At 32.2% G+C, this 25558-nt stretch overlaps 15 protein-coding genes and 1 pseudogene across 16 annotated transcripts, besides 11 other annotated features; 11 read left to right on the forward strand and 5 right to left on the reverse strand.

Moving 5' to 3' along the window:
* Positions 1-12271: part of a mobile genetic element that runs on past the window's edge.
* TVAGG3_1015180 (organellar and viral DNA polymerase type B) lies at positions 47-988 on the forward strand (the record flags this gene model as incomplete). The annotated part of the gene is made up of 1 exon (XM_001308963.1): positions 47-988. One exon carries the CDS (start codon positions 47-49, stop codon positions 986-988), a length of 942 nt encoding a protein of 313 aa, XP_001308964.1.
* On the forward strand, positions 1170-1754 carry TVAGG3_1015190 (HNH endonuclease family; the record flags this gene model as incomplete). Its single annotated transcript, XM_051254657.1, has 1 exon — positions 1170-1754. One exon carries the CDS (start codon positions 1170-1172, stop codon positions 1752-1754), a length of 585 nt encoding a protein of 194 aa, XP_051080231.1.
* TVAGG3_1015200 (KilA, N-terminal/APSES-type HTH, DNA-binding family) lies at positions 1842-2669 on the forward strand (the record flags this gene model as incomplete). The annotated part of the gene is made up of 1 exon (XM_051254658.1): positions 1842-2669. The coding sequence occupies one exon, from the start codon at positions 1842-1844 to the stop codon at positions 2667-2669; it is 828 nt and encodes a 275-aa protein (XP_051080232.1).
* TVAGG3_1015210 (uncharacterized protein) lies at positions 2961-3434 on the reverse strand (the record flags this gene model as incomplete). Its single annotated transcript, XM_051254659.1, has 1 exon — positions 2961-3434. One exon carries the CDS (start codon positions 3432-3434, stop codon positions 2961-2963), a length of 474 nt encoding a protein of 157 aa, XP_051080233.1.
* TVAGG3_1015220 (organellar and viral DNA polymerase type B) lies at positions 3525-7277 on the forward strand (the record flags this gene model as incomplete). Its single annotated transcript, XM_001292510.2, has 1 exon — positions 3525-7277. The coding sequence occupies one exon, from the start codon at positions 3525-3527 to the stop codon at positions 7275-7277; it is 3753 nt and encodes a 1250-aa protein (XP_001292511.2).
* Positions 7305-7490, reverse strand: TVAGG3_1015230 (uncharacterized protein; the record flags this gene model as incomplete). Its single annotated transcript, XM_001308962.1, has 1 exon — positions 7305-7490. The coding sequence occupies one exon, from the start codon at positions 7488-7490 to the stop codon at positions 7305-7307; it is 186 nt and encodes a 61-aa protein (XP_001308963.1).
* Positions 7520-8377, reverse strand: TVAGG3_1015240 (uncharacterized protein; the record flags this gene model as incomplete). The annotated part of the gene is made up of 1 exon (XM_001308961.1): positions 7520-8377. One exon carries the CDS (start codon positions 8375-8377, stop codon positions 7520-7522), a length of 858 nt encoding a protein of 285 aa, XP_001308962.1.
* TVAGG3_1015250 (uncharacterized protein) lies at positions 8402-8662 on the reverse strand (the record flags this gene model as incomplete). Its single annotated transcript, XM_051254660.1, has 1 exon — positions 8402-8662. One exon carries the CDS (start codon positions 8660-8662, stop codon positions 8402-8404), a length of 261 nt encoding a protein of 86 aa, XP_051080234.1.
* Positions 8708-9142, forward strand: TVAGG3_1015260 (uncharacterized protein; the record flags this gene model as incomplete). Its single annotated transcript, XM_051254661.1, has 1 exon — positions 8708-9142. One exon carries the CDS (start codon positions 8708-8710, stop codon positions 9140-9142), a length of 435 nt encoding a protein of 144 aa, XP_051080235.1.
* On the forward strand, positions 9143-9725 carry TVAGG3_1015270 (uncharacterized protein; the record flags this gene model as incomplete). The annotated part of the gene is made up of 1 exon (XM_051254662.1): positions 9143-9725. A coding segment is annotated over one exon (583 nt), but the record flags the coding sequence as incomplete, so codon positions are not given.
* On the forward strand, positions 10777-11245 carry TVAGG3_1015280 (annotated as a pseudogene). Its single transcript has one exon. A coding segment is annotated over exon 1 (469 nt).
* A 167-nt stretch (positions 12272-12438) lies between the features above and the next one.
* Positions 12439-12717, forward strand: TVAGG3_1015290 (uncharacterized protein; the record flags this gene model as incomplete). Its single annotated transcript, XM_051254663.1, has 1 exon — positions 12439-12717. One exon carries the CDS (start codon positions 12439-12441, stop codon positions 12715-12717), a length of 279 nt encoding a protein of 92 aa, XP_051080237.1.
* Positions 12718-13326: 609 nt separating this feature from the next.
* Positions 13327-13363: a mobile genetic element.
* An 81-nt stretch (positions 13364-13444) lies between these two features.
* TVAGG3_1015310 (tRNA (guanine-N2-)-methyltransferase protein) lies at positions 13445-13984 on the forward strand (the record flags this gene model as incomplete). Its single annotated transcript, XM_001308958.1, has 1 exon — positions 13445-13984. One exon carries the CDS (start codon positions 13445-13447, stop codon positions 13982-13984), a length of 540 nt encoding a protein of 179 aa, XP_001308959.1.
* A 207-nt stretch (positions 13985-14191) lies between these two features.
* Positions 14192-14881, forward strand: TVAGG3_1015320 (tRNA (guanine-N2-)-methyltransferase protein; the record flags this gene model as incomplete). Its single annotated transcript, XM_001308957.1, has 1 exon — positions 14192-14881. One exon carries the CDS (start codon positions 14192-14194, stop codon positions 14879-14881), a length of 690 nt encoding a protein of 229 aa, XP_001308958.1.
* A 926-nt stretch (positions 14882-15807) lies between these two features.
* Positions 15808-15848: a mobile genetic element.
* Positions 15849-19209: 3361 nt separating this feature from the next.
* Positions 19210-19298: a mobile genetic element.
* A 161-nt stretch (positions 19299-19459) lies between these two features.
* Positions 19460-19548: a mobile genetic element.
* Positions 19549-19709: 161 nt separating this feature from the next.
* Positions 19710-19798: a mobile genetic element.
* Positions 19799-19959: 161 nt separating this feature from the next.
* Positions 19960-20048: a mobile genetic element.
* Positions 20049-20209: 161 nt separating this feature from the next.
* Positions 20210-20298: a mobile genetic element.
* A 161-nt stretch (positions 20299-20459) lies between these two features.
* Positions 20460-20545: a mobile genetic element.
* Positions 20546-20910: 365 nt separating this feature from the next.
* Positions 20911-20946: a mobile genetic element.
* A 106-nt stretch (positions 20947-21052) lies between these two features.
* On the reverse strand, positions 21053-21675 carry TVAGG3_1015410 (cysteine proteinases family; the record flags this gene model as incomplete). The annotated part of the gene is made up of 1 exon (XM_001282460.2): positions 21053-21673. A coding segment is annotated over one exon (621 nt), but the record flags the coding sequence as incomplete, so codon positions are not given.
* Positions 21676-24373: 2698 nt separating this feature from the next.
* Positions 24374-25558: part of a mobile genetic element that runs on past the window's edge.
* Positions 24584-25540, forward strand: TVAGG3_1015430 (uncharacterized protein; the record flags this gene model as incomplete). Its single annotated transcript, XM_051254664.1, has 1 exon — positions 24584-25540. One exon carries the CDS (start codon positions 24584-24586, stop codon positions 25538-25540), a length of 957 nt encoding a protein of 318 aa, XP_051080238.1.

Consider the following 25558-nt stretch of genomic DNA (forward strand, 5'->3'; position numbering starts at 1 on the left):
AAAGTTAGTTTTATTTTTATTTAATTTTTTATTTTGTATAAAAGATATGATTTCAACAATAGGTTCTACAACACTTCAAACAACTACAGCACCAAATTCATTAGTCATGAATCCTACGTCAATGTTGGTAGAGATGAAAAGCTTTATTCCTTCTTCATATACTTTTGAAACAGAAATCCAGAAGATCAAACAAGAACTTTTAACAAGTAATTTAGACTGTAGTGCGAAAGATGAAACAAATAAACAGTATCTTTATGAAATGGAGGATCTGGTGGAACATTTACCCAAACTACCTGAAATTCAACAACAAAAGCTCACTATTCCTGAATTCGACGAAATTGAAGTGAAACTAACAGACTCAGTTGAAATAAAGAAGTTCATACGTAAAGTAAATTATGAGTTTCTAGGATATCATTGCAACCATAAAGTTATGGACAAAGATTGCGATATGGTATATAAGAATGTTTCTGACATATATAAATCGGAGGAGTTTAAGACATACGACAACTTTGTTTCATTAGTTGCTGAATGTGTATGGCAAATAAGAGATAAAGATAGAAGAGGTAAAGTATGGAACGGACAAATAAAACCCGCAACTTTTGAGTTAAAGAAAACCATTGACGCCTTAGTTGTTCTAGCAGGTCAAATTTCAATGTATAACGCAAAAATGAATCCGCAATGTTCTAAATGTAAAGCAGCAATGAGGAAATATAACTACTCCGTCAAAGAGATAGAACGTATGAGAAACGACTATGCTGACTTAAAGAAAGAAGTAGAGAAACCAGCAGAAGATAAAATGGACATGTTAGCATTTCTTAATAAAAACTATCCAACAGCTGAAGATTTCCTTCTGTCTGACGTCAAGAAGAAATATAAAGAGACTTTCGGCATTGTTAAAACTTTTGATATCCTCAGCGAAGAAATAGAAGCTACGAAATTGTTTAGGATTTCAAATATACATCATACAATTCATGTAAGACGCTTGTGAAAAAGAGGTGAAAAAAGAGGTGAGATTTCACCACTTCACCTAAAAATTATTTTTGCTGAATTCAGCACAAAATTCTGAGTAAAATGACATATGGCACGTGTCAAACCGTTGAGTTTTCACAAATTTTAAAAATAACGTTAGTTTTATTTTTATTTATTTTTTATTTTGTATGTAAAGACAGATGTACGCTGAACTTGTTGGTCAAGATGTATGGAAAGAATGTTTACAAGATGAAGAGTATGAAATTCACTGTTCTGAGCCTTTTGAAATAAGGAAGAAAGAAACCAAGAGAATTATACATGAATATAACAGAGGAACAGGTTATATTTGTGTAACATTAAACCTCAAAAAGTACCAAAAACATGTTCTCATAGCTACTCATTTTATTTCCAATCCGAACAATTTACCGTGTGTGGACCATATAAACCATCAAAGAGACGACAATAGACTTCAAAATTTACGTTGGGTTAGTCGCTCAGAAAATCATAAGAACAGAAGTAGTTATGGTAAATTATCTTGTGAATATTTCGATGAACTAGACGATGAAGCAATTGAAATAAACTCTTATGGAAAGCATGACTTAGAGTTCTACTATTATTCCGAAAAGGAAGATTCGTTCTATTATTATACAGGAGTTAACTATAGAAAAATGCATGTTTGTTTCCTAAAATCAGGAATTGCATATGTTACTTTGACGGATACTGAAGGAAAGAAAGTTCAAGTTCGTTTAAACGTTTTCAAGAGGTTATATGATATTCAGTTTTGAACCATGAATTTTTAACATTTCTTTAACACAAAAAATAAAGTTAGTTTTATTTTTATTTATTTTTTTATCCGGAATATAAAGACAGTAATGACAACATTAGAGAACACAACAACTGCTATCGTTCATGAAACCATAAATGAAGAATACGAATACATACAGTATAACAAACAATTGAGACTCATTCGTTCTGTCAAAGACGACATGTACCAAATGCAAAGTATAATGAACGCTCTTCGTTCTACAAAGCAAGCATATCATTGGTTTGAAAACCAACAGACAAAAGAACTTTTAGAAGAATTTCCTCATATGTTTGCTACCCTCGGAAAACCGAGGGTAGAGATTCCGTACGAAAATCGCAAGAATTTGGCTCCTGGTTTGAGAGGATATTATGTTCATAGACTTTTAGTAAATGCTGTAGCAATATGGGCTTCACCTCGTTATGCTTGTTATATTTTCATGATGTTAGATGAACTATATAAAGCAGAACGTGGAGAGATGGAAAAGAAACTTCAAGCAAAAGATGAAGTCATTGAATCCAAAGACAAAAGCATACAGAAAAGAATACCACGTTCAGTACCAAAAGGAAAGGAAAAAAGCTATAAGTATATGATATATACTGAAGAGATGGAGAAAGAAGAAGACAGAGATATGGTTATGTTGCATTTAGTGAGAAGAAACAACAAGAGCTTTTATGACCTCGCTAAAATATATAAATCTGACAGAAACTGGTTCTATCGTGAAAACTTACCGATTTCAATGACACCGAATGAGCAAATAAAGGAAATTGTCAAAAATACTCTTCCTCAAACACACTATGACATCAACGGTTGCACAATACTTACATTCAAAGAAGACTTACCGCTACTGAAAGAAAAGATAACAGAATATTTCGATAACTTCAAAGAGGAAGAATGAAAAAATCTACGCTATATTTTATTTTTTTTTTATAAAATTTATCTCATATGAAAGAACATGAATTTAGAATATTCGGAACTCATGACAGAAGAAGAGAACGAACAACATGTAAAAGATTATGCAAAATTTCTGAAGACATACAAAGCATTTAAACAATATCTAAATGCTTCTAAAGATTATGCAAAATTTCTGAAGGTATATAAAGCTTATGAAAAAGCGTATGAAAAGTTTATACATTGGGGAATTGTTGTAAAATATCAATATGAAGACTAACCAAAAATATATTTTTGCTTAAATAGCTTCAGGGTCTATTTCTTCAACCATTTCACTTCCTTCGTCAATGTCAATAGAAGCTTCTTCAACCTTTGGTAAGAATTTCTGTATAACATCTTTGTTCGTTATTGTCTTCAGAGATGAAGGATAATATTTCACATTTGTTTCACCCTTCTTATATTCTTTCTGTTCGGAAAGATTCATAGTAATACTGAAGAAGTCAATGTTGGAGTTCTTTATAATAGTATAGTGTGTATCTTTGACATTCACGAAGAAACCCTTTTGTTTCAAAACTACTGCTAATTCTTGTGAAGTATAACGTTTGCGGTCAATGACAATAGCTAATGGTCTGACATACTGACCAAACTTAGATTCTTTCACAAACTTCTTGTTAAAGATAACATTAACATTTGAAGCACCATTGAACTCATTCTTGATGACAGTAGCGAGAGCATTGTATGAAAAGAACTTACAATCTTGCATGTGTTTCATTAAAATAAAAATATTAAATTATTTTGAAAAATAACTTAAAAAAATCTAAGCTAATTTTTTTCTAAGAAATTTTTTTATTTCCTACTAAAGATGTATCGGAAGTTGTCTAAGTTAGAACACTCGGAAATAAAACAACTTCTTACAGAAGCTAACATAGATGTTGCAAAACATTACGCGACAAACAAAAAAGCACTCGCTGACTTCATTAAAGACTACAATGGTGAAATAACTTATGATAGAATTCATGAGTTCATAAATGCAAGAGCATTTCCTTTAAATGATGTTGCTATTGACTTATATCATAGACGTTCAATACCTCATGAAGTAAGAAGAGAAATGTTTGACATAACAAATGCGAACGTTGGAGAAACACGAAAGAGAGACGACACACTGAAACAACAGAGAAGAGAGATGTTTAAAAGTGCTATAGAACAAGTTCGCAAAGCTAACGATGTCATTCGTTCCATTGACGACAAACCAAAAGAAGGTGAGAGATGGTTAAAGAAAGATGAAGAGAATAGGAAGAGAAATGTGAAGTCAGGCAATAGACTCATTGACTTTAACATCGAAGCTTTAGATGAACCAAACAGAGACTATTTACACAAACATTTCGGTAAGGTTTTCATGAGACTCTTAGAGAAGATTAAAATAAACTCCCAACAAAGATGGATGGTATGTTATAAACTTGGTGGAAAGTATGAATGTTCTACGTTAAACCTCAATAATATTGGAACATTACTACATCAGCTCTTGAAGGAGAACTTTATATCAGAGATAGAAGCAAATGCTGCAGGTATTGTTGAAATGCACTATGACTTCTTCTTGACAAACATAAAGAATCTTACCGAAATAAAGATGTATGATTTAACAGAATATGAAGGCTTAACGATGTCAGATGTAAAGAAAGGCAAACCAAAAAAGAGACCATATAGAGATGAAAGCACACTGACAAATGACCAGAAAGCCATTTTGGAAGCTCTTAAGCAAACAGGAAACCCAGCACTTATAGAAAGCTTTTGGAAAGATAATGGTGAAAAGAAGTTTTATAAGAAGAGAAGCGGTCAGTTCTGGAAGTATCTTTGCACATTACCTATAAATCTTGAACGCTACCAAATCTTCAATGAACTGAACAAAAGAACTGCAGCACTTATGACAGAAGACAATTGTTTCGTTTATGCTTGCATTCAGGCTGGAGTAAATGAAGAAACTATTGACCACATGAGAGAAGTCATTCGTGTTAGAGACTTTCCTCAAAGTAAAGTACAAGAAATTTCTGACGCAACAGGTATAGCATTTAATGTTACCATTGGTTACTTCAATGACTCAAGACATAATGAAATAAAGAGATACATACCAAAAGAATGTAAAACTGTTCGAACTATTGACTTACTTCTTGTTGAAGACCACTACATGCTAAATGAAAGACTTCCAATGACAACATACTTCATTCGCAACTATATAGAAATCTTGAAGGAGTGTGGTGGAATGAACATTGAGAAACAAATGAAGATTTATACAAAGAGAGAAGATAAATATGTAGTTTGCATGGATAGAACTACACCGCTATGGGATGTTATGAAAACATTGTGGGAGTGCAAATATTTCGAACCTATTTCTTATGGAGAACTTTTCACATATACGACTGACTTATATAAACAGAACCTTGCACCATTTAAAGATTTGACATATGCTCCAAAGTATTGTGTACAACTGAAGAAGAAAGCCGAGTCAAAAGAAGTAAATAAAAATAAGTGCAAGTTCATTCCTGAGCATGTTTTCTTTGCTGACTTTGAGTGTAGTACGGATGGCTTTCATAAAGCTTTTAACATCTGTTATGACAGTGAAGATGGTTCAGTGAGTGAAAGCATTTGGGGTCAGAACTGTGCAACAGAATTTTTGGAGCGACTTCCTGACAAGAGTTTAATATATTTCCATAACCTCAGCTATGATATAAACTTCATCTTAAGACACATGACAGAAGTGAAAGGAACTCCCATCATTAAAGGTTCACGAACAATGCAAATAACTGGCTTATATAAAGGAAGGGCAATTATTATAAAAGACTCTTACAGTGTTATAAATAAGAAACTTAAACTATTTCCTGCTATGTTTAACTTACAAACAGGACCGAAAGAAGTATTTCCATATAACTACTACAGCAGTGTTTTGTTAGCAAATGACAACAGAACTGGTGTTATTTCTGAAGCATGTAAGTTTATCCGGGATGCAGATACATTTATGAAAAACATAGATTCCATCAAAGGTTGCAGAATAGATGAAAACCATTTCGATTTAGAAAAATATAGCACGTTTTACTGCAAACAAGATGTAAGAATTTTAAGAGAAGGTTTTGTAAAGTTCCGCAATGACTTATTGAAAGAGTTTGATTTAAACGTTTATGACTACGTTAGTATTTGTTCTATTGCTAACAAATTGTTTGAGAACAGAGTATACTTCCCGAATGGAAATCTTTATGACCTCTCAAATAAACCAAGAGAATTTATTTCGAGATGCATTCAAGGTGGAAGATGTATGTTGTCAGATAACATGAAACAAAAGAGCGAAAAGAAACTCATTGCTGACTTCGACGCTGTTTCATTATATCCATCAGCTATAGCAAGACTTTATACTTTAGAAGGTATTCCAAAGGTTATGAAGAAAGAAATGTTAAGCACAGAGTATCTCATGAGACATTTATTCGATGACGACCAAAAGGAACCCATTGGTGAAAAGTTTATGTCTGGCTTCTTTGTTTTCATTAAGATAACAGAGATTGGAATACATAGACACTTTCCTTTAATAGTTTGTGACCCTGAACTAAATCCAGAACTTAACGTTCCCAGAAGTTCAAACACTTGCTGTTTAATGTATGTTGACCATATAACATTACAGGACCTTATAAAATATCAAGGTGTCAAATGTGAAGTGTTGCAAGGATACTATTACGATGGAAACAGAGATATTAGAATAAGAGATGAAGTAAAGAAGTTGTTTGAGTTAAGGTTAAAGTATAAGAAAGAAGGAAATCCTTTGCAAGAAAATATAAAGCTCATTCTGAACAGTATTTATGGCAAAACTATTCTATCTCCTATTGAGTCAAAAATAACCATAGTAAATGACAAAGATGCTATAAGATATGCTATAAGAAATTACAACCATATAGTGAAGTTCGAAGGTTTGGATGGTTCAGATAAAACTATATTCAAACTAACAAAAAGCATTTGTAGACACTTTAACTTCTGTCCACTTGGTGTTAACATTCTGTCTATGTCGAAGAGAATAATGAATGAAGTGTTTTGCACGATTGAAGACTTAGGAATGGACATCTTTTATAGCGATACGGACAGTATGCATCTCTACAATGAAGATATCCCTCGTTTAGCTGAAGAGTTTGAGAAACGTTATGGAAGAGTTCTCATTGGTAAAAACCTTGGTCAATTTCATTCTGACTTCGCAGAAATAACACCTGGAAAACAAAGTTTAGCATACAAGTCAATATTTTGTGGAAAGAAGACCTACATAGACTTACTCACTAACGATTTAAATGAAGTTGCATTTCACTGCAGAATGAAAGGCGTGAAGCAAGATGTTATTGCTTTAACCGCTAATGAAATGTTTCCTGACTCTGTTCAGTGTTTCTATGATGAAGATAAAGGTTTAATGGTTCCGCAAGGAAAATTTGACAAAGACTCTGAGTTCAGTGTCATGAAACTTTATAAAGCACTTCATGATGGTCAAGAGATTGGATTTGACTTATGTAAGTCATGTCAACCTTGCTTTGAAGAGAAGTTTAACTTCTCAATAACGACTAAAACAAGCTTTATTCGTAAGCTTAAGTTCTGAGGTCATTTATTTTTGTCAGCAATGAGGTCATTTATTTTTGTCAGCAATGAGGTCAGCAATGAGATCATGAATGAGGTCAGCAATGAGGTCATGAATGAGGTCAGCAATGAGATCATGAATGAGGTCAGCAATGAGGTCATGAATGAGGTCAGCAATGAGGTCAGCAATGAGATCATGAATGAGGTCATTTATTTTTGTCAGCAATGAGGTCATTCGTGATAAAAATAAAGCTAGCGTAGATTTTACAATACTGCGATGGTAGAGTTTAAGAGTTGTGCTTCAATGTAGAGACAGTCCTTATGGTCTGGAGGTAAGAACACTGGGCAGTTATGGTCATGAGTGGAGAACATGTCTATCCAAAACTCACGATTGAAGCCAGTTAATTTATAGTATTTAGGGTTAGGAAGTGGTGAAGTTCTTGTATGACCAATGAACTCATTTTCAACTCCCTTACTTAAGTTTGAATATAATATAGCCTGCTTTCTATCCCAAATGCCAGGTGTTACAATCTTTGAAAATTCATTTTTCCTCGGAAGCATTGCATCATAATTGAAAACATTCTTAAAATCATCACTTGGTTCGGAGATTTGAAATCTTATACGTAATGGATTTTCTTTCTCTTTAGCGACTTCATTGAATGGTGAGAATACAATGAATTGACAGTCATGTGTTCCATCTTCATTTTCATTAAATTCATAATGAAAGTCTATAAGTTGTGGCTGACTACCTTCTTCTTTCAGTTGTGCAAGAAACTCACGTAAAGGCTGTAAAGTTTGTACTTCAATGTTGAACTTTTTCTCGAACATCTCATTAAATGAAATCATACATTGTTGCAATGTTGTATCGTCTTTAAAGTATTTGTATATGTGAATGTTTTGGGCGCTTAAAGACTGTTCGTCATTTTCTATCTCGACTTGAAGTATAAAGTCAACTTTCCTAAATGCACGTGTTATATACATAGATGTTATGCCAATGTACTTCTCTTCATTTATGTTCACAATCCAGTCTGTTGGAAACTTAAACGTTACTCTGTTCCCCTTTATTTTGACGTCAGGGTTTTCACTACTGAACGCAACAGATAAAGGTATTTGTCTATACATTTAGTTCCAATAAAAATAAACCATTTACTCTTTCTTCACTTCAGCTTCTTTAGCTTTTGCTTCAGCTTCTTCTCTAGCTTTTTTCGCCAGTAGTCTTGGGTTCTTTTGTCTTCCAGCAGCTAATGCAGCAAGTTGTTTTTCACTTAACTTTCTCTTTGGTCTCTCTGGCTTTTGTTCTTGTTTTTGTTCCTTCAGTTCGGATAAAATTTGCTCACGAATTTCTTTCTTCAATGCTTCAACATCTATAACCCCTTGGGTCTTGTCCGTAGGGCTTGTCTGAGTCATTTGATTGCAGATAAAAAACAAAATTAAAACTTTAACCGATGTAAAATGAGCTTGTCAAAATCAGAGCGAGAGTCTATTATATTAAATGACGCAAGAGGAATACAACATCCTTTCTATTATGTAAGTCAGAGTAAAGATGGTAAAATATACGTAAGAAAAAGAAAGGTTCCATTAGCGAATGCAGAGAGCGACAACATTAAGGTGCATGGCAAGGGTGAAGTACACGAAGCCCATATAAAACCTTCTGTTCAAACTGAACCACCAAAAGAACAAGAAGAAAAGAAGCCAGATGTACTTTCAATAACGAACCAAGAGCTTATTGCAAAGTTCGTGAATTTCATTGAAAAGCAAACCGAGTCAAAGAACCCTGACCCACCAGTGAAAGAAGTTGAGACAAAAGAGAATGTACAGTTCATTAAAAATGTCAAGAAACAATTTCCACCACGAATTCCAAGAAGAAGAGTGAGAATAATGAAGTAAATAGATATTTTTATCCGAAGTAAATACATGCAGAACGAACAGCTAAACGAATTTACTCCAGCAGAGCATATTCATCAGATTCGCTCATATTTCGATATCATAGACAATGCAGTTCAAATTGGTGACACTAATAGAAAATATTCTGACGCAAAGATTCCATCACAACCTGGAACTGCTAAAGATAACACATGGGTAACATTCAATCTCTCACCTCCTGGTGAAAATATGTTGGACCTTTACAATACATTCATTACGTATAAAATGGAAGGTCAATTTATTGTAGATAAAGAAATTGGTTCAGGTTCCAATAAAACAAACCCACCAGGATTTTGGATTGGTTTCGATGACGCTTTCTATGCAGTTGCTGGATATCAAATCCTTGCAAATGGTCGTATCGTATATTCTCAAGACAACGCAAGAGAAGAAGCATATATAACTTCAAACTCACAAACTACCGAACAAATAAAGAAAGTAGATGTTTTCTCAAAGACTCGACATGAAGATGTATGGAGTCATTCGGGAACATGCAGAACAGGACAAATTGTTAGTGGTCCAATTACAGCAGGAAAATCATTTGATTTTAAGCTTCGTTTAAGAATTCCTGTTAGAAAGTTTTTACCATTAGAAGCTATAAGATTTATTCCAGCTTTTGCAGGAAACATTCAGCTTAAAGTAAAGTTCAGTAGCGACGCCTTACAATGCACATCTATATCTGTAAATGATATCATTGCTTTCAATCCAACTCTTAAAGTTGCATTTGCTTCAGATTCAAATCCACCGACAAATAAATTTGTTCCATGGAATGAACCATTCACTATGATAACGAAGGCAATAGAAGCTAGTGGAACAGTTACTATTACAACTGTAACCCAGCAACTATTTCGAACAAAGATGGATTTTAATGAATGTTTCATTCATCCAAAGTCATTCTCTTTAGACCCTAACATTTATACAGAACTTGTAGAACATTATACAAACGAGGCTTTATGTTTTCCTGTTACAAGTTATGGATTGGATTCCTATGGACGGTTCATTCTCAAAGAATACAGATAGTTCAAGTGGCAACATTTACAGCAGCTTATACGCTATTAAATGTTTAAAAGTATTTGGGCACTATTTAGAAAAGAAAGACAACTATTATGTTAATTTTGAGAACCCTAAGTTTAAATATCTTCAGCTTTCCATGGGAGCTTATGGAAATATGCCTGCAGAACCGAAAAATCATATGGACTGTATTTTATGAAATGGTTGCGAACGCCTGCAATACAAACAATGATATGATTGGATTTAATGAAGATGTTATGAGGTCATTGGTGGATGATGGTAGTGTGGAACATAAATGGGATAGCTATGACAACACACATTTCTTATGTGGTTTTCCAACAGAAGTGGACTTTTGCTTCCAGCAAGGTCAAACATCTACTGCTCCAATAACATACAAATTGTCTGTTAAAGGACCTATTGAACTAGCAACTGAAAACGTACCAAAGCCACTTATTGGATTTATGAGGGATTGTTGCTTTGCCATTCAAGTGCGTGCTAATGGCATCCCCATAATAAGACTTGACGACTATAACTTAGCAACTGACGACAGTGAGGAATAAAGGATGAACGTTTATTTTTAAATCTTATAAATGAGTTCTTCATCAAGCTCTCGTGAACCTTCACCATCTATGAAACAAACTTTACCAAACGATTATGGACACCTATTGAATATTTCTTACGAGCTGCACAAATGGCAAAGAGCAGTCTCGCCAAGGTTAGGTGTTCCGCCAGCTCCTGTCAAAAATAGCATTTGGTCAAGTCCTTATATAAAATATGGTCTCCCACTAGGTTTGCTAGCTACAGCAGGAGCAGTAATGATGTTGAAAGAAAAAAAAGCAAATGTTATAAATAATACTGAAGTAGCTGAAGTTAAACAAACTCCCAACACCTTCGCCAAAACCAACGTCAAAACCAACGCCTTCACAAACAACACCTTCAATGACTCCTGAACCTATGGAATTACAAACTCCTGTTCAAAAGTCAACTCCAAAACCGACTCCAACATTTAAACCAGAACCTACTCCTCAAATAAATCGTAAAACTCCTGCGTTTCCTTACTGAAAAAATAACGTTATTTTTATTTAATATTAAAATTTTTATTTGATTGAAATGACAAATAAAGTCACTGAAGCAATGAAACAAAAGTTTTTGGTAGAATACATTAAATCAGGAACTATTCCAGAAGGTTTTTACATTCATACTATGAAGGATGGTAGAGTTCAGTTTAGAAAGATAAAACAACCATTAGATAGAGAAGGAATTTTGAGAAAAATTAAACTTCATGAGTACAACATTGCTAAACTTAAGAAGAAGTTAGAAGAGTTGGATAAAGGAAGAGAGTTATAAAGTAATGAATTCAACAGGGTGAAAAAAGAGGTGAAAAAAGAGGTGAGATTTCACCACTTCACCTAAATTTATTTTTCACCTCTGACAACGTTTATTTTTTCATTAGTGAGTTCGTTAGTGAAAACGTTAGTGTGGGTGAAAAAAGAGGTGAAAAAAGAGGTGATTTCACCACTTCACCTAAATTTATTTTTTCGCTATGTTTTCATACGTGTGGGAGTGGTGATATCATTTATTTTTAAGTTTATTTTTTTTTTATTTTTTATTTTATTTTTATATAAATGACAGAACAAAAGCAACTCATTCGAATTCCACAGTATAACAAACATACATTTAAACATTTATTCTTCCTTCCTGAGCATAACATGTTCTTTCAAATACATCCGAGACCAGTTGACTTTTCATTGACTGTGTATAAAGATAGAAATAGTTATATCATTAAACATACGATGACGAAGGTAAGTTATGTAAATTGTACGTTAAGAAGTTAGAGAAAGTTTATGACTTCAAGTATGACTACAATAGGGTTAACACTGATGATGAAGATATTGAGGAAAATTTATGAGAACGTTTATTTTTTCATTAGTGAGTTCGTTAGTGGGTGAAGAGGTTGGTGGCTTTGTAAATATTTAAGGTTAAGTTAGTGTTGTCGTTTGTGTTGTAAAATATACGTTAGCGGTTTCGTAAAGTGTCAAATTCACATATAATGGGTAAGGAGGCGCGCAGTGCCGCCGTACCCAAGATATGTTTACTAACTGTCTTCCAACTCAACAGCGAAGGTTTTAAGAAAACTTTTAGAGGAGTTTATTCCTTACTGCATCTGGACCGATAACGGCGGTGAAAACTGCGGTGAATTCGGCCAGGTTATGCAGGAAAACGGAATAGTTTGGAAGCACACCTTGCCGCATATGCCAAGACAGAACGGCAAGGTGGAGCGCCTGTGGCCAAGCTTAGAAAAGTTTTTGCCAGACGAGTTGGATGATATTCAACAAATCAAGGACTCGGTTCAGCAGTTCATTGAAAAATACAACAATACACCACATTTATCTCTCGATATTAATCCAAAAACGAATAGTAATTACACTCCTAACGAATTATTCGAAGTTTCAAAATTTTGGTACGAGCCAGAAATGCAAAAATGGGAGTTATGTATCAAAGACGAATGGGTCTTAGCAAAATTTGAATAATTACATCATTTTAAATGATTACTAAACAATTTTATTTATGATCAAATTTTATATATTTTTTTGGATCAAATCCATTTTAATAGAATTTATATACTATTCATCTATTAGTAAACACTACCGTATATTATTTTTTAAGCTATCTTATTTTTTGAACTTTTATTCAAATCTTTGGTCGCAAGAAGAATTGCATGATAAATAAAAACATTTAATCAAAGTCAATTTTATTTTTCATATTCAAATGGACTGAGTGTTAACATTTAACATTTTTTGCTAATTGTCGTCAAAAATTAGGCGTAAAGCAAAAATTGATATTTCATATGGTTTTATGATAGATAAGCATTATATTCCCACTCATTATATTCGTAAATTTTGAGGTTTATCCTTCGCTTTTAAGATCATTGAATTTGATTTTTATATAAAATAGTTATATATTAGAAAATAATATGAGTTTATGTGATATTATTTTTCAGAAGATTTCATTCTATATGCCTATGAAAAGTACTCTCAAAACTAACTTTTTCCTAATTATAATTAAATCTAGAATATTGTATTATGCTTAGTATTATTTCATTTTTCTCATTCAATTTAGAATTTACAAATGTCAAAAAATTGAGAGCTGTCACTTTTGATGAATTTCTGTTTATTATATAATCGTTGAAACTATTTGTATTCCTATTTAAATTCATAATTATTGATAAAAACTCAATCTAAAGTTTTGTCACTTTTTATGGGTCAGGACGAAAGTATTCCAAAGGAAAATGAGAAGCTTGCCTTTTCAGAAGGCTCTGCAAATATATACATGCCTGCGGAATACACTGAAAATGAAATTTTTTACAATCCAGTTCAACAATTTAACCGAGATTTAACTTGTGCAGTTATTCAAGCATATAGGAATAGTATAAAGGACGATATTTCGATATTTGAAGCATTTGCAGCTTCTGGACTTCGTTCAATTCGTTATGCAAAAGAAGTTTCAGGAGTTAAAAAAATTATCGCCAATGACTTGGATCAAGCAGCCGTTGAGATCATCAAGAGAAATATTTTGATTAACAAAGTTTCTAATCTTGTTACTGCATCTCAAGGAGACGCCAGAGAAAAAATGCTTGAAAATGAAAACCAATTTCAAGTTTTAGACTTAGATCCATACTCTACAGCTGCACCATTCCTTGAAGGTGTCGTTAAAGCAGCAACTGATGGAGCTTTACTGTGCATAACAAGTACAGATGGACGTACACTTTGTGGTGTCCAACCTGATGTTGCATACTAATGGTATGGATGCGTTCCTCTTAATGTTGAGTTCGGACATGAGTTCGGAATCAGATGTTTGTTAACAACTCTTATTAATATCGCTGCTCGCCTGAAACGATCCATTGAACCACTTATTTGTCTCGCCGCTAATTTCTATATCAGACTATTCGTAAGAATACACGATAAACCGCTCGAAGCAAAGAAATCAGCCGCATTAACTTCAATTATGCTTTACAGCAACGATAGTAAGTCATTTTGGTTGCAGCCATTAGGTGTATGCACCATAAAGAATACAAACGCAGTCATAAGACCTACAAATGTCGAACTTGAATTTACAAAAGATCCATATACAGGCGGAGCATTAAAGATTGGAGGTCCTTTCTATAACGGACCTCTCCACAGCAAAGAATTCATCGACCAAGTACTCGAATTATTGCCAAAAATGCATAATCTACAAACAATTCCAAGAATTGAAGGAGTTTTGAATTGTTGTCGCAACGAAATAGAAGCACTGTTTTACTACGATATAGGAGCTCTCACGAGCATCATTAAAGCTAGTTGTCCTCCAAGAGCTTTAATTTATACCCAAATTGAGAGACAAAATTTCCATGTTTCGTTGACACATTGCGATGCCGGCAAAATAAAGACTGATGCCCCATCAGAACTCATCTGGGATATCTGCAGAAAATGGTATTTCGGCGAAGGAAAGAAACTTCCAGAAGCAGACTCTGTTGCAAGGAAAATTTTGGAGGCCAAACCGAAATATGACGTGAATCTGGAGACAGATGAGGAAATTGAAGTCAGATTAAAGAAAGAAAAGAAAATTTGCAGATTTTACCAAAATCCAACAAGTAATTTTGGTCCTAAAGCTGCTGCAAAGAAGAAACATAATACCCCTGCATCTGATAAAAATTAAAGTTTTATTTTGTTTGAAATAATTTAATATTATTTTTATTTTGTTTGAAATAATTTAATATTATTTATACATGGCACGGCGGGCGCAAAAAGTGACAAAATAGAATATCTATGGTGGCAAGACAAAGGAAACATTTTTGTAAGGCAAACATTATATCAAGCAATATTATTATTTGTTTGAAAATGGGGAGAAGCTTCCTAAACTTTTTAATCCCATAAATATGGTCATTATCTGGATAAAGAGTTAAGCGTCATATGTCACTTTTTGTACTAAGGAAACATCGACTTTATGCGTTATGACTTTTCGATGAGGAAACAAGTGTTCACGTATTATAAACTTCCTTATCCCAATAAACCGGCCCTAAACATAATTAATTTTAAGCATTATAATGGTCTCTTTTCTATGATAACCAAATCAATTTGGTTATCATAGAAAAGCACCAAAAACTGGAATAGGAATAGCCGCATTAAAACAGGAATAGGCAATATGGAAACAAGGGTAGACTCAAACTCATACTCAAGGCAAGACTGATACAAGAATTACAACAAAATTTTACAAAATCTATTATTTATCTCAATTTAATGGCAGGTTTTAGTACCCGAAGAGTTTGCATTCTACTTTTTGCTCTTATTTTACAAAAATATTCTAAAAATTTGTAACTTCTTTTATAATATAATACTTTTTTTCAAATTTACTTTCCAAACGTTAATGTCTTGTTACGGCTATATCTTTGTACGGGGGAAATAAAAAAATTTTATTATGCTATTATATTATTTTTTTTAAATCAATATCTAATCAATAGTAAGTTAGATTTTTTATTAAAAGAGCAAATAAAGATACGATCGAGCAATAGTTTATTTTAAATCTCAATATTATAAAATAAATGTTCAAAATTTTTAAGTAATAATACTAAATACTTAAATAAGTGTTCCATATTAAGTTCTGTCAAAATGTAAGCTATTCAATTCTATCGTCGGGGAAAGTATCACAAATCTATCAATTTTTTTGTAAAAGTATACAAAAACATATGGTGTTCAATTAGTTTACAATAATATAAATATTAAGATTATCCAAAATAAGAAAAACTAGGTTTTGAGAACACTTTTGAGATGATAATCAAAATATTTTGATTGAAAAATAATATATTATTTATCAGATATAGAATGGACTTTTTCAAATTTAAAAATTCTGAAAAATAAACAGTTTTATAAAGTAAAAAAAATGAACGAAAACTCGAGACCTAGTATTCCAAATGAATGGGTAAGATATATGTATGAAAAACTTGAAAGTGGTGAGTAAGGATGTCAATTTGGAAGAAAAGTGAGAAAATTCCTAAAATGCTAAAAATGAATTTTCCAAACATATTTTTTTATCTCATTTTTTTGATTTTGAAAAAAATTTGGAGAGAAGAACTCTTCGTTTTTGAATTTTATCACGATGGTTTTAAAGTATATTAGACACATGTATTGGTATTACTATTTTTGTATATTTTGAGAGAAAATCCCTAAAAAGTGAGAAAATCTAAGACGGTTTGAGAAAATATATAAACTATTGAAAATTTGAATTAAACTTCTAATTTGGAAAAAAGAAATTTGGAAAGAAGAAAATTCAAAAATCGAGATTTAGACTCAGCATCAAATGGAGAACAAAATGTTTCTTCATATGAAGGAAAAAAATTTTCTTGTGAAGAAATAGAGTTTTTAAAATTTTATTGTATGTAATGAAATAAACAAATATTAAAATTATTTTTTGATAACAAGAAAATTCCCAATAGAAAATATTTGAGAGAAAGAAAAAAAGAAAATTGAAAAATATTACTCTCCTTTATATTTCATGAGATTTTAAATTTATTCTCATAAAATTGACAATTTTATACGTTTATATGAAAATAAGTGATTTTGGTTGAAATAGAAATTATTTTTGCTTACAGCTATCAAATAGATTTTTGCTATTTTGATTAAAATTTATTAATCAAATTAATAAATTTTTTTCTAAATATCTTAAATATCTGGATCACTCACATATACAATGAATTGAACGATAAAAATAATACAAACTCAACTAAGTTTCCTGTCTTTCAACTAAAAAAATTATGCAAATTAAATTAAATTGTTTATTCAAATATAAAACAAAGATGAAGTAATTACAGTTATCATAAACTTTATGAATAACTCTGTAATTGGTTCAGATTTTCGTAAAAATATTTTTATTAATATCGATAAGAATACGTTTACCTACTATCACAACATATCGATAAACAAGAGTAGAGTGATTTTTATCATCGAAACTTTTTAAAAGCTGTAAGCTGGAAGGAAAAATCTTGTTTTTTCTGAGTTAGTTGTAGAACTATTGATGCACGAGTTATCATTGTGATGTAGAAGGATGTCAATGTACTGACTGAAGGATATGAAGTGAATTGAATTTCATTGCATTTCAATTTGATCAAAATTTGTTGAAATGATATGAATGTGTCAACATCTGTATCACTCTCTTTCACTCCTTCCCTATTCTTTCGAGAACGAAGCTAGCTCAGCTTTCGCTGAGCGAATTGACACTTTTGATGTCCTAAACGTACATGCTCTCAAATTTATCGAAAAAAATTATACCACCTAAACTAGTATATTCTTATTTTAAATATGATATTATCCTTAGAATCCACACTAGAATATATTTAAATCAACTTTTAAAAAAGTTCGAATCCTGCGCGTCTCACTTTTTAAATTTTCGAAAAGGAAAATTATATTCTCCTAAAATGAAAACAATTTTCCGAATTGACATCCTTATGGTGAGTTAACATACGCAACAGTTTTGAAAAAAGTTCCATATTCTTATCAAAATGTTACAATTTTCAAACAAATTTCAAGAAATACTCTCAAAAAAGCATTCAAAGAAATCGGTGGTACACCAAAAATTAAAAGTGGTCCTCCACAAGAGGAATTAACTCCAGAGTCTCATCACACTTTTCAATGCTCGATTTTTAAAAACTGTTTAAAAATGGAGCTTATATTGAAATAGTGTAGAGACTAAAAATTACCACAGACTATTTCAGAGGATTGAGTTGCCACTCAATCCTCTGAAAAGTCTGAGGTAATTTGCAAAATTAATTTTGAAGGTTCAGAATTCTTATGAAAATTACAAATGTGGGGTTCAAAAATTGTATTGGACTCTCAATATGAATCCAAAACAATTTCAAATCAGTTACAATGCAGTTATTAAGGCAGCAAAATTTCTGGGAATTTACAAAGAAAAAGATAAAAGTAATCCAAAAGCATATTATGTGGATTATGAAGCAATTCTTCCAAATACAATCTGGCATGTGGATATTCATTTTTTGAAAGAACCAGAAACTTTACCGGTTTATGGAATAATTGATGACAAAAGTCGTTATTTGTTAGCATTGAAATTGCTTCGTAACAAAAGTTCAACAGAAACTTCAAAAGTGGCAATTGCAACAGTTCAAAAATATGGAGCACCTTTCTGTTTCTGGTCAGATAACGGTAAAGAAAATGAGGGAGAGTTCACAAAATTTTTGAGTACTTATGACATTCAAATCAGAAAATCAGCTCCATACATGCCACGTCAAAATGGCAAAATTGAACGCCTCTGGCCATCACTGGACAAAAATGCTCCAAAGTCTTCAGAATTTGAGAGCATCAATCAGGAATTGGAAGAATTCAGGCAAAAATACAATGACATGCCACATGGCGCTCATCCAAAAATTGGAGTTCGACCATACACTCCAAGAGAGGTTTACAACAAAAATTTAAGAAATGGACCAAGGATGATAAACCGCTCTGGAAAAAATGTGTTAATAAGCAGTGGGAAGTTGAAGAGATTCCAAACTATTGAAATATTCTATATTTTTTTCAAAAATTCTCATTCAAATTTGAATTTGGTTTTCAAAATTATGAATAAACATTATTTTTATTAAACTTGATTTTTAGCTCTGAAGAATCAAAAGAATTTAGCGAGAAAGAATATGCAGCTCACATAGGGGTAGATAAAGATATATCTCGAAAAAAATTGAATTTATTGTAAAGAATGAAGAAGTTCATTTTAAGATTGAGTTGATTTTCAACCAAAACGAGAGAGCATGCAGGCAAATGAAATTCGAAAAGTGAAAGGAATGACATATGCAAAAGAAAAGATTCAAATAACGCAAGCGAAATATAGATCAGTTAAAATCAGAATAAAATTTTGATCTTTTCTACAGGGAACTAAAGGCTATGAGGCACTGATATAAGGTCAGTGCCTCATAGCCTTTAGTTTGTTATTAAAAACGAGAAAACTTGTTCGAAATGCGAAATGATTGCGAACAAGTTTTCTCGTTTTAAGGAGGGAATTGTTCCTTATGATGCATACATTATAAATATATACATCATAAGGAACAATTCCCTCTAGATAGCTGGGAAACTTTCTCTAAATAACTTATCATTTGGAGAAAGTTTCCCAGCTATCTACTGGGAACTAAAGGCTATGAGGCACTAATATATAATCAGTGCCTCATAGCCTTTAGTTTGTTATTAAAAACGAGAAAACTTGTTCGAAATGCGAAATGATTGCGAACAAGTTTTCTCGTTTTAAGGAGGGAATTGTTCCTTATGATGCATACATTATAAATATATACATCATAAGGAACAATTCCCTCTAGATAGCTGGGAAACTTTCTCTAAATAACTTATCATTTGGAGAAAGTTTCCCAGCTATCTACTGGGAACTAAAGGCTATGAGGCACTAATATATAATCAGTGCCTCATAGCCTTTAGTTTGTTATTAAAAACGAGAAAACTTGTTCGAAATGCGAAATAATTGCGAACAAGTTTTCTCGTTTTAAGGAGGGAATTGTTCCTTATGATGCATACATTATAAATATGTACATCATAAGGAACAATTCCCTCTAGATAGCTGGGAAACTTTCTCTAAATAACTTATCATTTGGAGAAAGTTTCCCAGCTATCTACTGGGAACTAAAGGCTACGAGGCACTAATATATAATCAGTGCCTCATAGCCTTTAGTTTGTTATTAAAAACGAGAAAACTTGTTCGAAATGCGAAATGATTGCGAACAAGTTTTCTCGTTTTAAGGAGGGAATTGTTCCTTATGATGCATACATTATAAATATGTACATCATAAGGAACAATTCCCTCTAGATAGCTGGGAAACTTTCTCTAAATAACTTATCATTTGGAGAAAGTTTCCCAGCTATCTACTGGGAACTAAAGGCTATGAGGCACTAATATATAATCAGTGCCTCATAGCCTTTAGTTTGTTATTAAAAACGAGAAAACTTGTTCGAAATGCGAAATGATTGCGAACAAGTTTTCTCGTTTTAAGGAGGGAATTGTTCCTTATGATGCATACATTATAAATATGTACATCATAAGGAACAATTCCCTCTAGATAGCTGGGAAACTTTCTCTAAATAACTTATCATTTGGAGAAAGTTTCCCAGCTATCTACTGGGAACTAAAGGCTATGAGGCACTAATATATAATCAGTGCCTCATAGCCTTTAGTTTGTTATTAAAAACGAGAAAACTTGTTCGAAATGCGAAATGATTGCGAACAAGTTTTCTCGTTTTAAGGAGGGAATTGTTCCTTATGATGCATACATTATAAATATATACATCATAAGGAACAATTCCCTCTAGATAGCTAGGAAACCCTAAATTAACTATTAATCTTTGAGATATTTTTTTATTGAGGTTAATACGTTTTTCTAAATAATTAAAATGTAAAATTTTGATTGTGAACTCATCTCTAATATTTTGGCTCCTTAATATATTTGAATCATGATCTTTGAGAAGAGTTCTCAAAAGTATTCACAAAAGCTATTTTTCCTTGAAATTTAAAAATCCTGTTTATCATATATTACCGAATTCAATTCCCTACATATTTCAAAATATTCTATGAACATTTCAATTTTTGAAAAAAACATATTTTTTCCAAATATATTTATTATCATATTTCTAATAATATTTCCTAAAGCGTCACTTTTTACTTCCTCGACGATTATTTCCCTCTCAAAAAATTCAATAGCTTACATTTTGACAGAACTTTATATGTCACATAAGTAAAAGCACACAAGAAAAATATTCACTAACTTAAGAAAAAAATCATATATTTAGAGAATTATCCCTTATAATAAGATTAAAAAAAATTAAACTGTTTTCAATCATCATCATCACCAGCTCCATAGAACTTGTGTTTGCGATAGATGACACATTTTGCAAGCCATTTGACACCACCAAGATATGACCACAAATCGCTGCCAACATCTCCACCTTGAAGACCTTTGATCAAACCATCAGGAACAATATAAGTAATTTCATCGTCGAGCATGAACCAAACTCTTCCTTTGTTGACGAAGGCAACGAAATGACCTTGATGATAAGCAATAATGGAATGTATCTTAAATACATACGTTCCATCACTGAGTTGAGTTTTGTAGTTCTTCTTGATCTCAAATTTGTCAAAGAAGACATTTGGATCAGACCAATTCCTCTGAACGTCGACCCAGAGGAATGTTGAGATTTCATTGATATGAGAATCATCTGTGCACATTTGTTTAATTCCTTGATCAATACCTGCTGCACCAAGAGGAATGTGAAGCGAAACCGAATAGAAGCTTTCATCAGGAGTTTCAGTTTGATATTGGAATGTAACGGCAATATCTGGTTTGTTTGCTGATTCCGTAACATCATGTACAATCTTTTGAAATGTGTCATCGGCATCTTGCTGCTGGAAGTATTGCTTGCCGAGTGTTGTGATGAATTGTGAGCATGAAATTGTGTATTCCTTGTGGCGGTAGTGCAACATCTGATCATAAATTTCGGCAAGTGCTTTCACTGGCGTATATTCGACATCTCCCAAATGCTCCATTACATCTTTTCTGAAAGTATTTACGTAGAACAAAACTTGCAAAACGGCATTGACATGGCAGGTAGCTCCCTCATTATGTAATCCTGGAATTGACATTTTTGTTTCGATGTTGTAGATTGCATTTTGTGTTCTTTTAACAAGTATCTTATCAATCTTTTCATATCCAGCTAGTGGAGATGGAATCTTCATTGGAGTTTCTGGAGTTTGGAGATAAAGATCTTTTGGAACACATCTTGGCTTTGGCATTGGGCTTCCTGAACCATTTGGTTCTGGTGTTGCTGCAGCTTCTTTTTCATCTTTTGGAGTGCAAGGAAAATCGCAGTTATCCTTCTCACTGAGAGGTGTGGAATCGATGTGATAGTTATCTAAAGCAAACAATCCTTGAACAATAAGTGGAAGATTGCCTTTTTCACCACGATATCCTATTGCCAAGACACTCCAATTACTTTTATCGCGTGCAAAGCGGCGTTCGACAATTTGGCGATCATGTGCAATCGCATTATTGCGTTTTGTAACTTCTTCGTCATCACCTCTTTGCATAATGACGGCTGTTGGATGGTATTTCTGAATACCGATGTAACCTCTATCTGCAAGAAGTCCTAATGCAACAGATTCAACTCCACGTTGGACATGTAAAAAATCTGAAGCTCCTGATAAATCAAATACTTTCTTATCGTGAACTGAAGCTAAAAAACTTGTATTCATGTGAATTACCTGTCCTAAAGGATTAACAAGAACTTGAACCTTCATACCATTGCAATGGTTTTTAGCATCCCATGAACTTTTACGCTCAGCAAGATCAAGAGGAACGGTAAAAGGAATAGTAGAGCTATCAACTGCAGCAACACATGTTGGAAAGTTATCGAACTCCTTGTCACAGGGAGAATATTGTTTTGGAATGAATTCAGCAATGAAAATTGGGAACATCCTGTTTGTTGTTTTGTTAATGATTTTGCTGAGGTAACTCTGTTTCAAACTAACAATTCCTGACATTTTTTGCAATGGAAGATAAGTGCAATAGTAAGTTAATGTTAGGAATAACGCATCTAATGGATCACAACCGTTTTTCCGACCGCGTCTGGATGAAAACTCATGCTCGCGAACAACATCAACTAAATACAAGAGTTGATCCAAAGAAAAGTTACAAAGGTCTTTGACATTTAAGATTGGGTGTGCCTCAAGGAATTTTTGTAAGCTAAACTTTCTGACAACTTTAAATTCTTCGGCATTAGCTGGTGCTTGATTTTCATCTTCACTTGCGGGCTCTGATTCATCAAGATAAGCTAAGTGCATTTGCATTCTCACGATTTCCTTAGATCGGGTTTTGGACTTCTGGATATCATCCAAGAACTCGGAATCATCCTTGTACTCCATTAATGAAAGTGATATGAACATTTCTTCTAAGAGTTTTCATTCAATTCATGTTTTTAAGAAGTTAGTGAATTAATTTTCATATCTCAGAAATTCGAAAAATAGTTGTTTAACACAAAAATTGATCAAATGCTTCTCTAATTATCTAAATAGCTAAAATTGTAAATTCAAGATATTTGACACAAATTCAATTTTGACGGTTTGAAACAGTGCGTTTATTCTTCCGTTTATTTCTAAAAGCATAGCATTTTTATTAAATATGATTCTAATAATATTTTTGGATTAAACAGATATATGTGGTCAATTCTATTGATTTTTTTTCCACTCGGAATACATTTTTAAGATATGTAATTTGATTCCACTACTATCAAATGATTAATGCATATAAAAAAAGCAATTACATTTAAAAAAACGAACTATTGAAAAATTGACAGTTGACGGTATAGTTTCAATTTTTTGAATTGATATCGACTATTTTAAAAATGAAACTCTTTTGGAGTTTTTTATGCATCAAAAGGTATTAGTATACACATATATATAAGATCTAGTAATTCGGTTAAGCATTGAAGGTAATTCAAAGGTTTAGATTTTGATATTTGTTTTGTTTGAATACTCTACATGTATATTTAGACTTCATACAAAGTTCCAAAGGTCTATAAACATAGAAAAAATTTAGGATATGGTAATAAATTTGGTTCGTAAAGTAGTATATATGACGGGTTGTGTGACTTTTTTTGTAAACGTAAGAATTCATACAATATCGAGCGATTTTGTATCATTTTTTTTAACATATGAAGTAAAAAATGTATGATTCTTACGGTTTTTATTCTCACGTTTTTGAATAAATCAAGATTTAAAAAATTTTCAAAATTGTAAGACATTTACACTCAGCCCATACATAATGAAATAAAAAATAAAAAAATAAAAAAATAAACGAGAAAAATTCATGTCTCACATTTTTGAAGAACTGAGGTGCTACCATGTTACCAGGTCACCAGGTTAATTAACTTCTTTTAAAAATGATGACAACATGACATTTTGACAACAGGTACGAAAGGAGGTATAAATATAATGGAGTCATAATCAAAGACCTCATAAACGAGAAAAAGAAATTGAAATTAATGATTATTTGAATTTATGAAATCAATTATTTGATTCATTCTTTCTTCAATCTCTTCTATTCTTTTTGTTAAATCATCAATTTTCATTAATGAGGTGATTCTTGATTGAGGAATAGATTTTAAACTAATCACTCCTTACATTTATGAATAATTTATTTTTATTTTGTATGAAATGAGCGTCAAGACTAACGACGTAAAAACATTAGGATTCACAAACGAGGAAATAAAGGATATATTAGAGGAGGCGGGTTATGAAGTTAGTAAATATTATTTAAGAAATTGTCAAAAATTTGCCGAGTTTTTAAATGAGTTTGATTATGATGGAAAAATGAATAAAGATGATGTTATAAATTTCTTATATCCCACATCTGAAGAAGAAAAACCTAAAGAACCTGATGTTTTCCCTGAATATTATGAAGAACGGATTAAAGATGATGAATACGATGAAATTGAAATTGAAAGACTGAAAAAAATAAGAGATGAAATAGATGAAAAAATTAAGGAATTAAGAGAAGTTGAAAAATATAATGAGAATGAAGTAGAGGGTTTAATGAATATCCCAGCTTCAGAATCAGAAGTTCAAAAATCACATGAGGAAAGATATAAAAATTACTTTTTGGAATCTACTAAAAATTTATTAGATGGTGATATTGACGAAACACTTTCAGAAGAAGGCACAAAATTTATTCATAAACATAAGCTTCAGTTTATTGACGATGGAGATTATCCATGTATATTACTTTCACCTCCTCTTGATTCTGAAAAATTCAAAAAAGCACTGAAAAATGTAACATATGCAACAAATACGATTAAGAAAGAAGATCATGATATTTACACAAATTATTATTTAAATAAATGTACAGGTGTTGATAAAGTTTTTGATTTGTTAGATAAAATATCAAAAGAAACAATTGGTACATATAAAATTTTATGCGATTGTGGTTTCATTGTTGAAGATACCGTTGATGTTTCATATGAAAGAACAGCTCCGAAGGAGGACGAAGTGGAAAGATCTATTCCATTCGTTATTAAGAACATAAAAGATATGAAAACCTATAAACATTATATTTATTCATTCATTTCAGAAAAAATGGAAGCAACACATAAATCATCTCGTCATCATTTCATAGCTATTCACACATTCCTTTTCAAAGTTGTGAAATTAAATAAGACAGGAATTAGATTTAATGTATCAGGTTACGCATTCTTGAGTAAATTAAAATGTATTCGTCACGTTGCAGATGATAAAAATTTGTGTGTTCTTAATTCATTTTATGGACTTTAGCCCTGGACTCTCTGAGTC

The sequence above is a fragment of the Trichomonas vaginalis genome, chromosome I (assembly GCF_026262505.1).
Source record: "Trichomonas vaginalis G3 chromosome I, whole genome shotgun sequence".
Taxonomy (NCBI): domain Eukaryota; phylum Parabasalia; order Trichomonadida; family Trichomonadidae; genus Trichomonas; species Trichomonas vaginalis.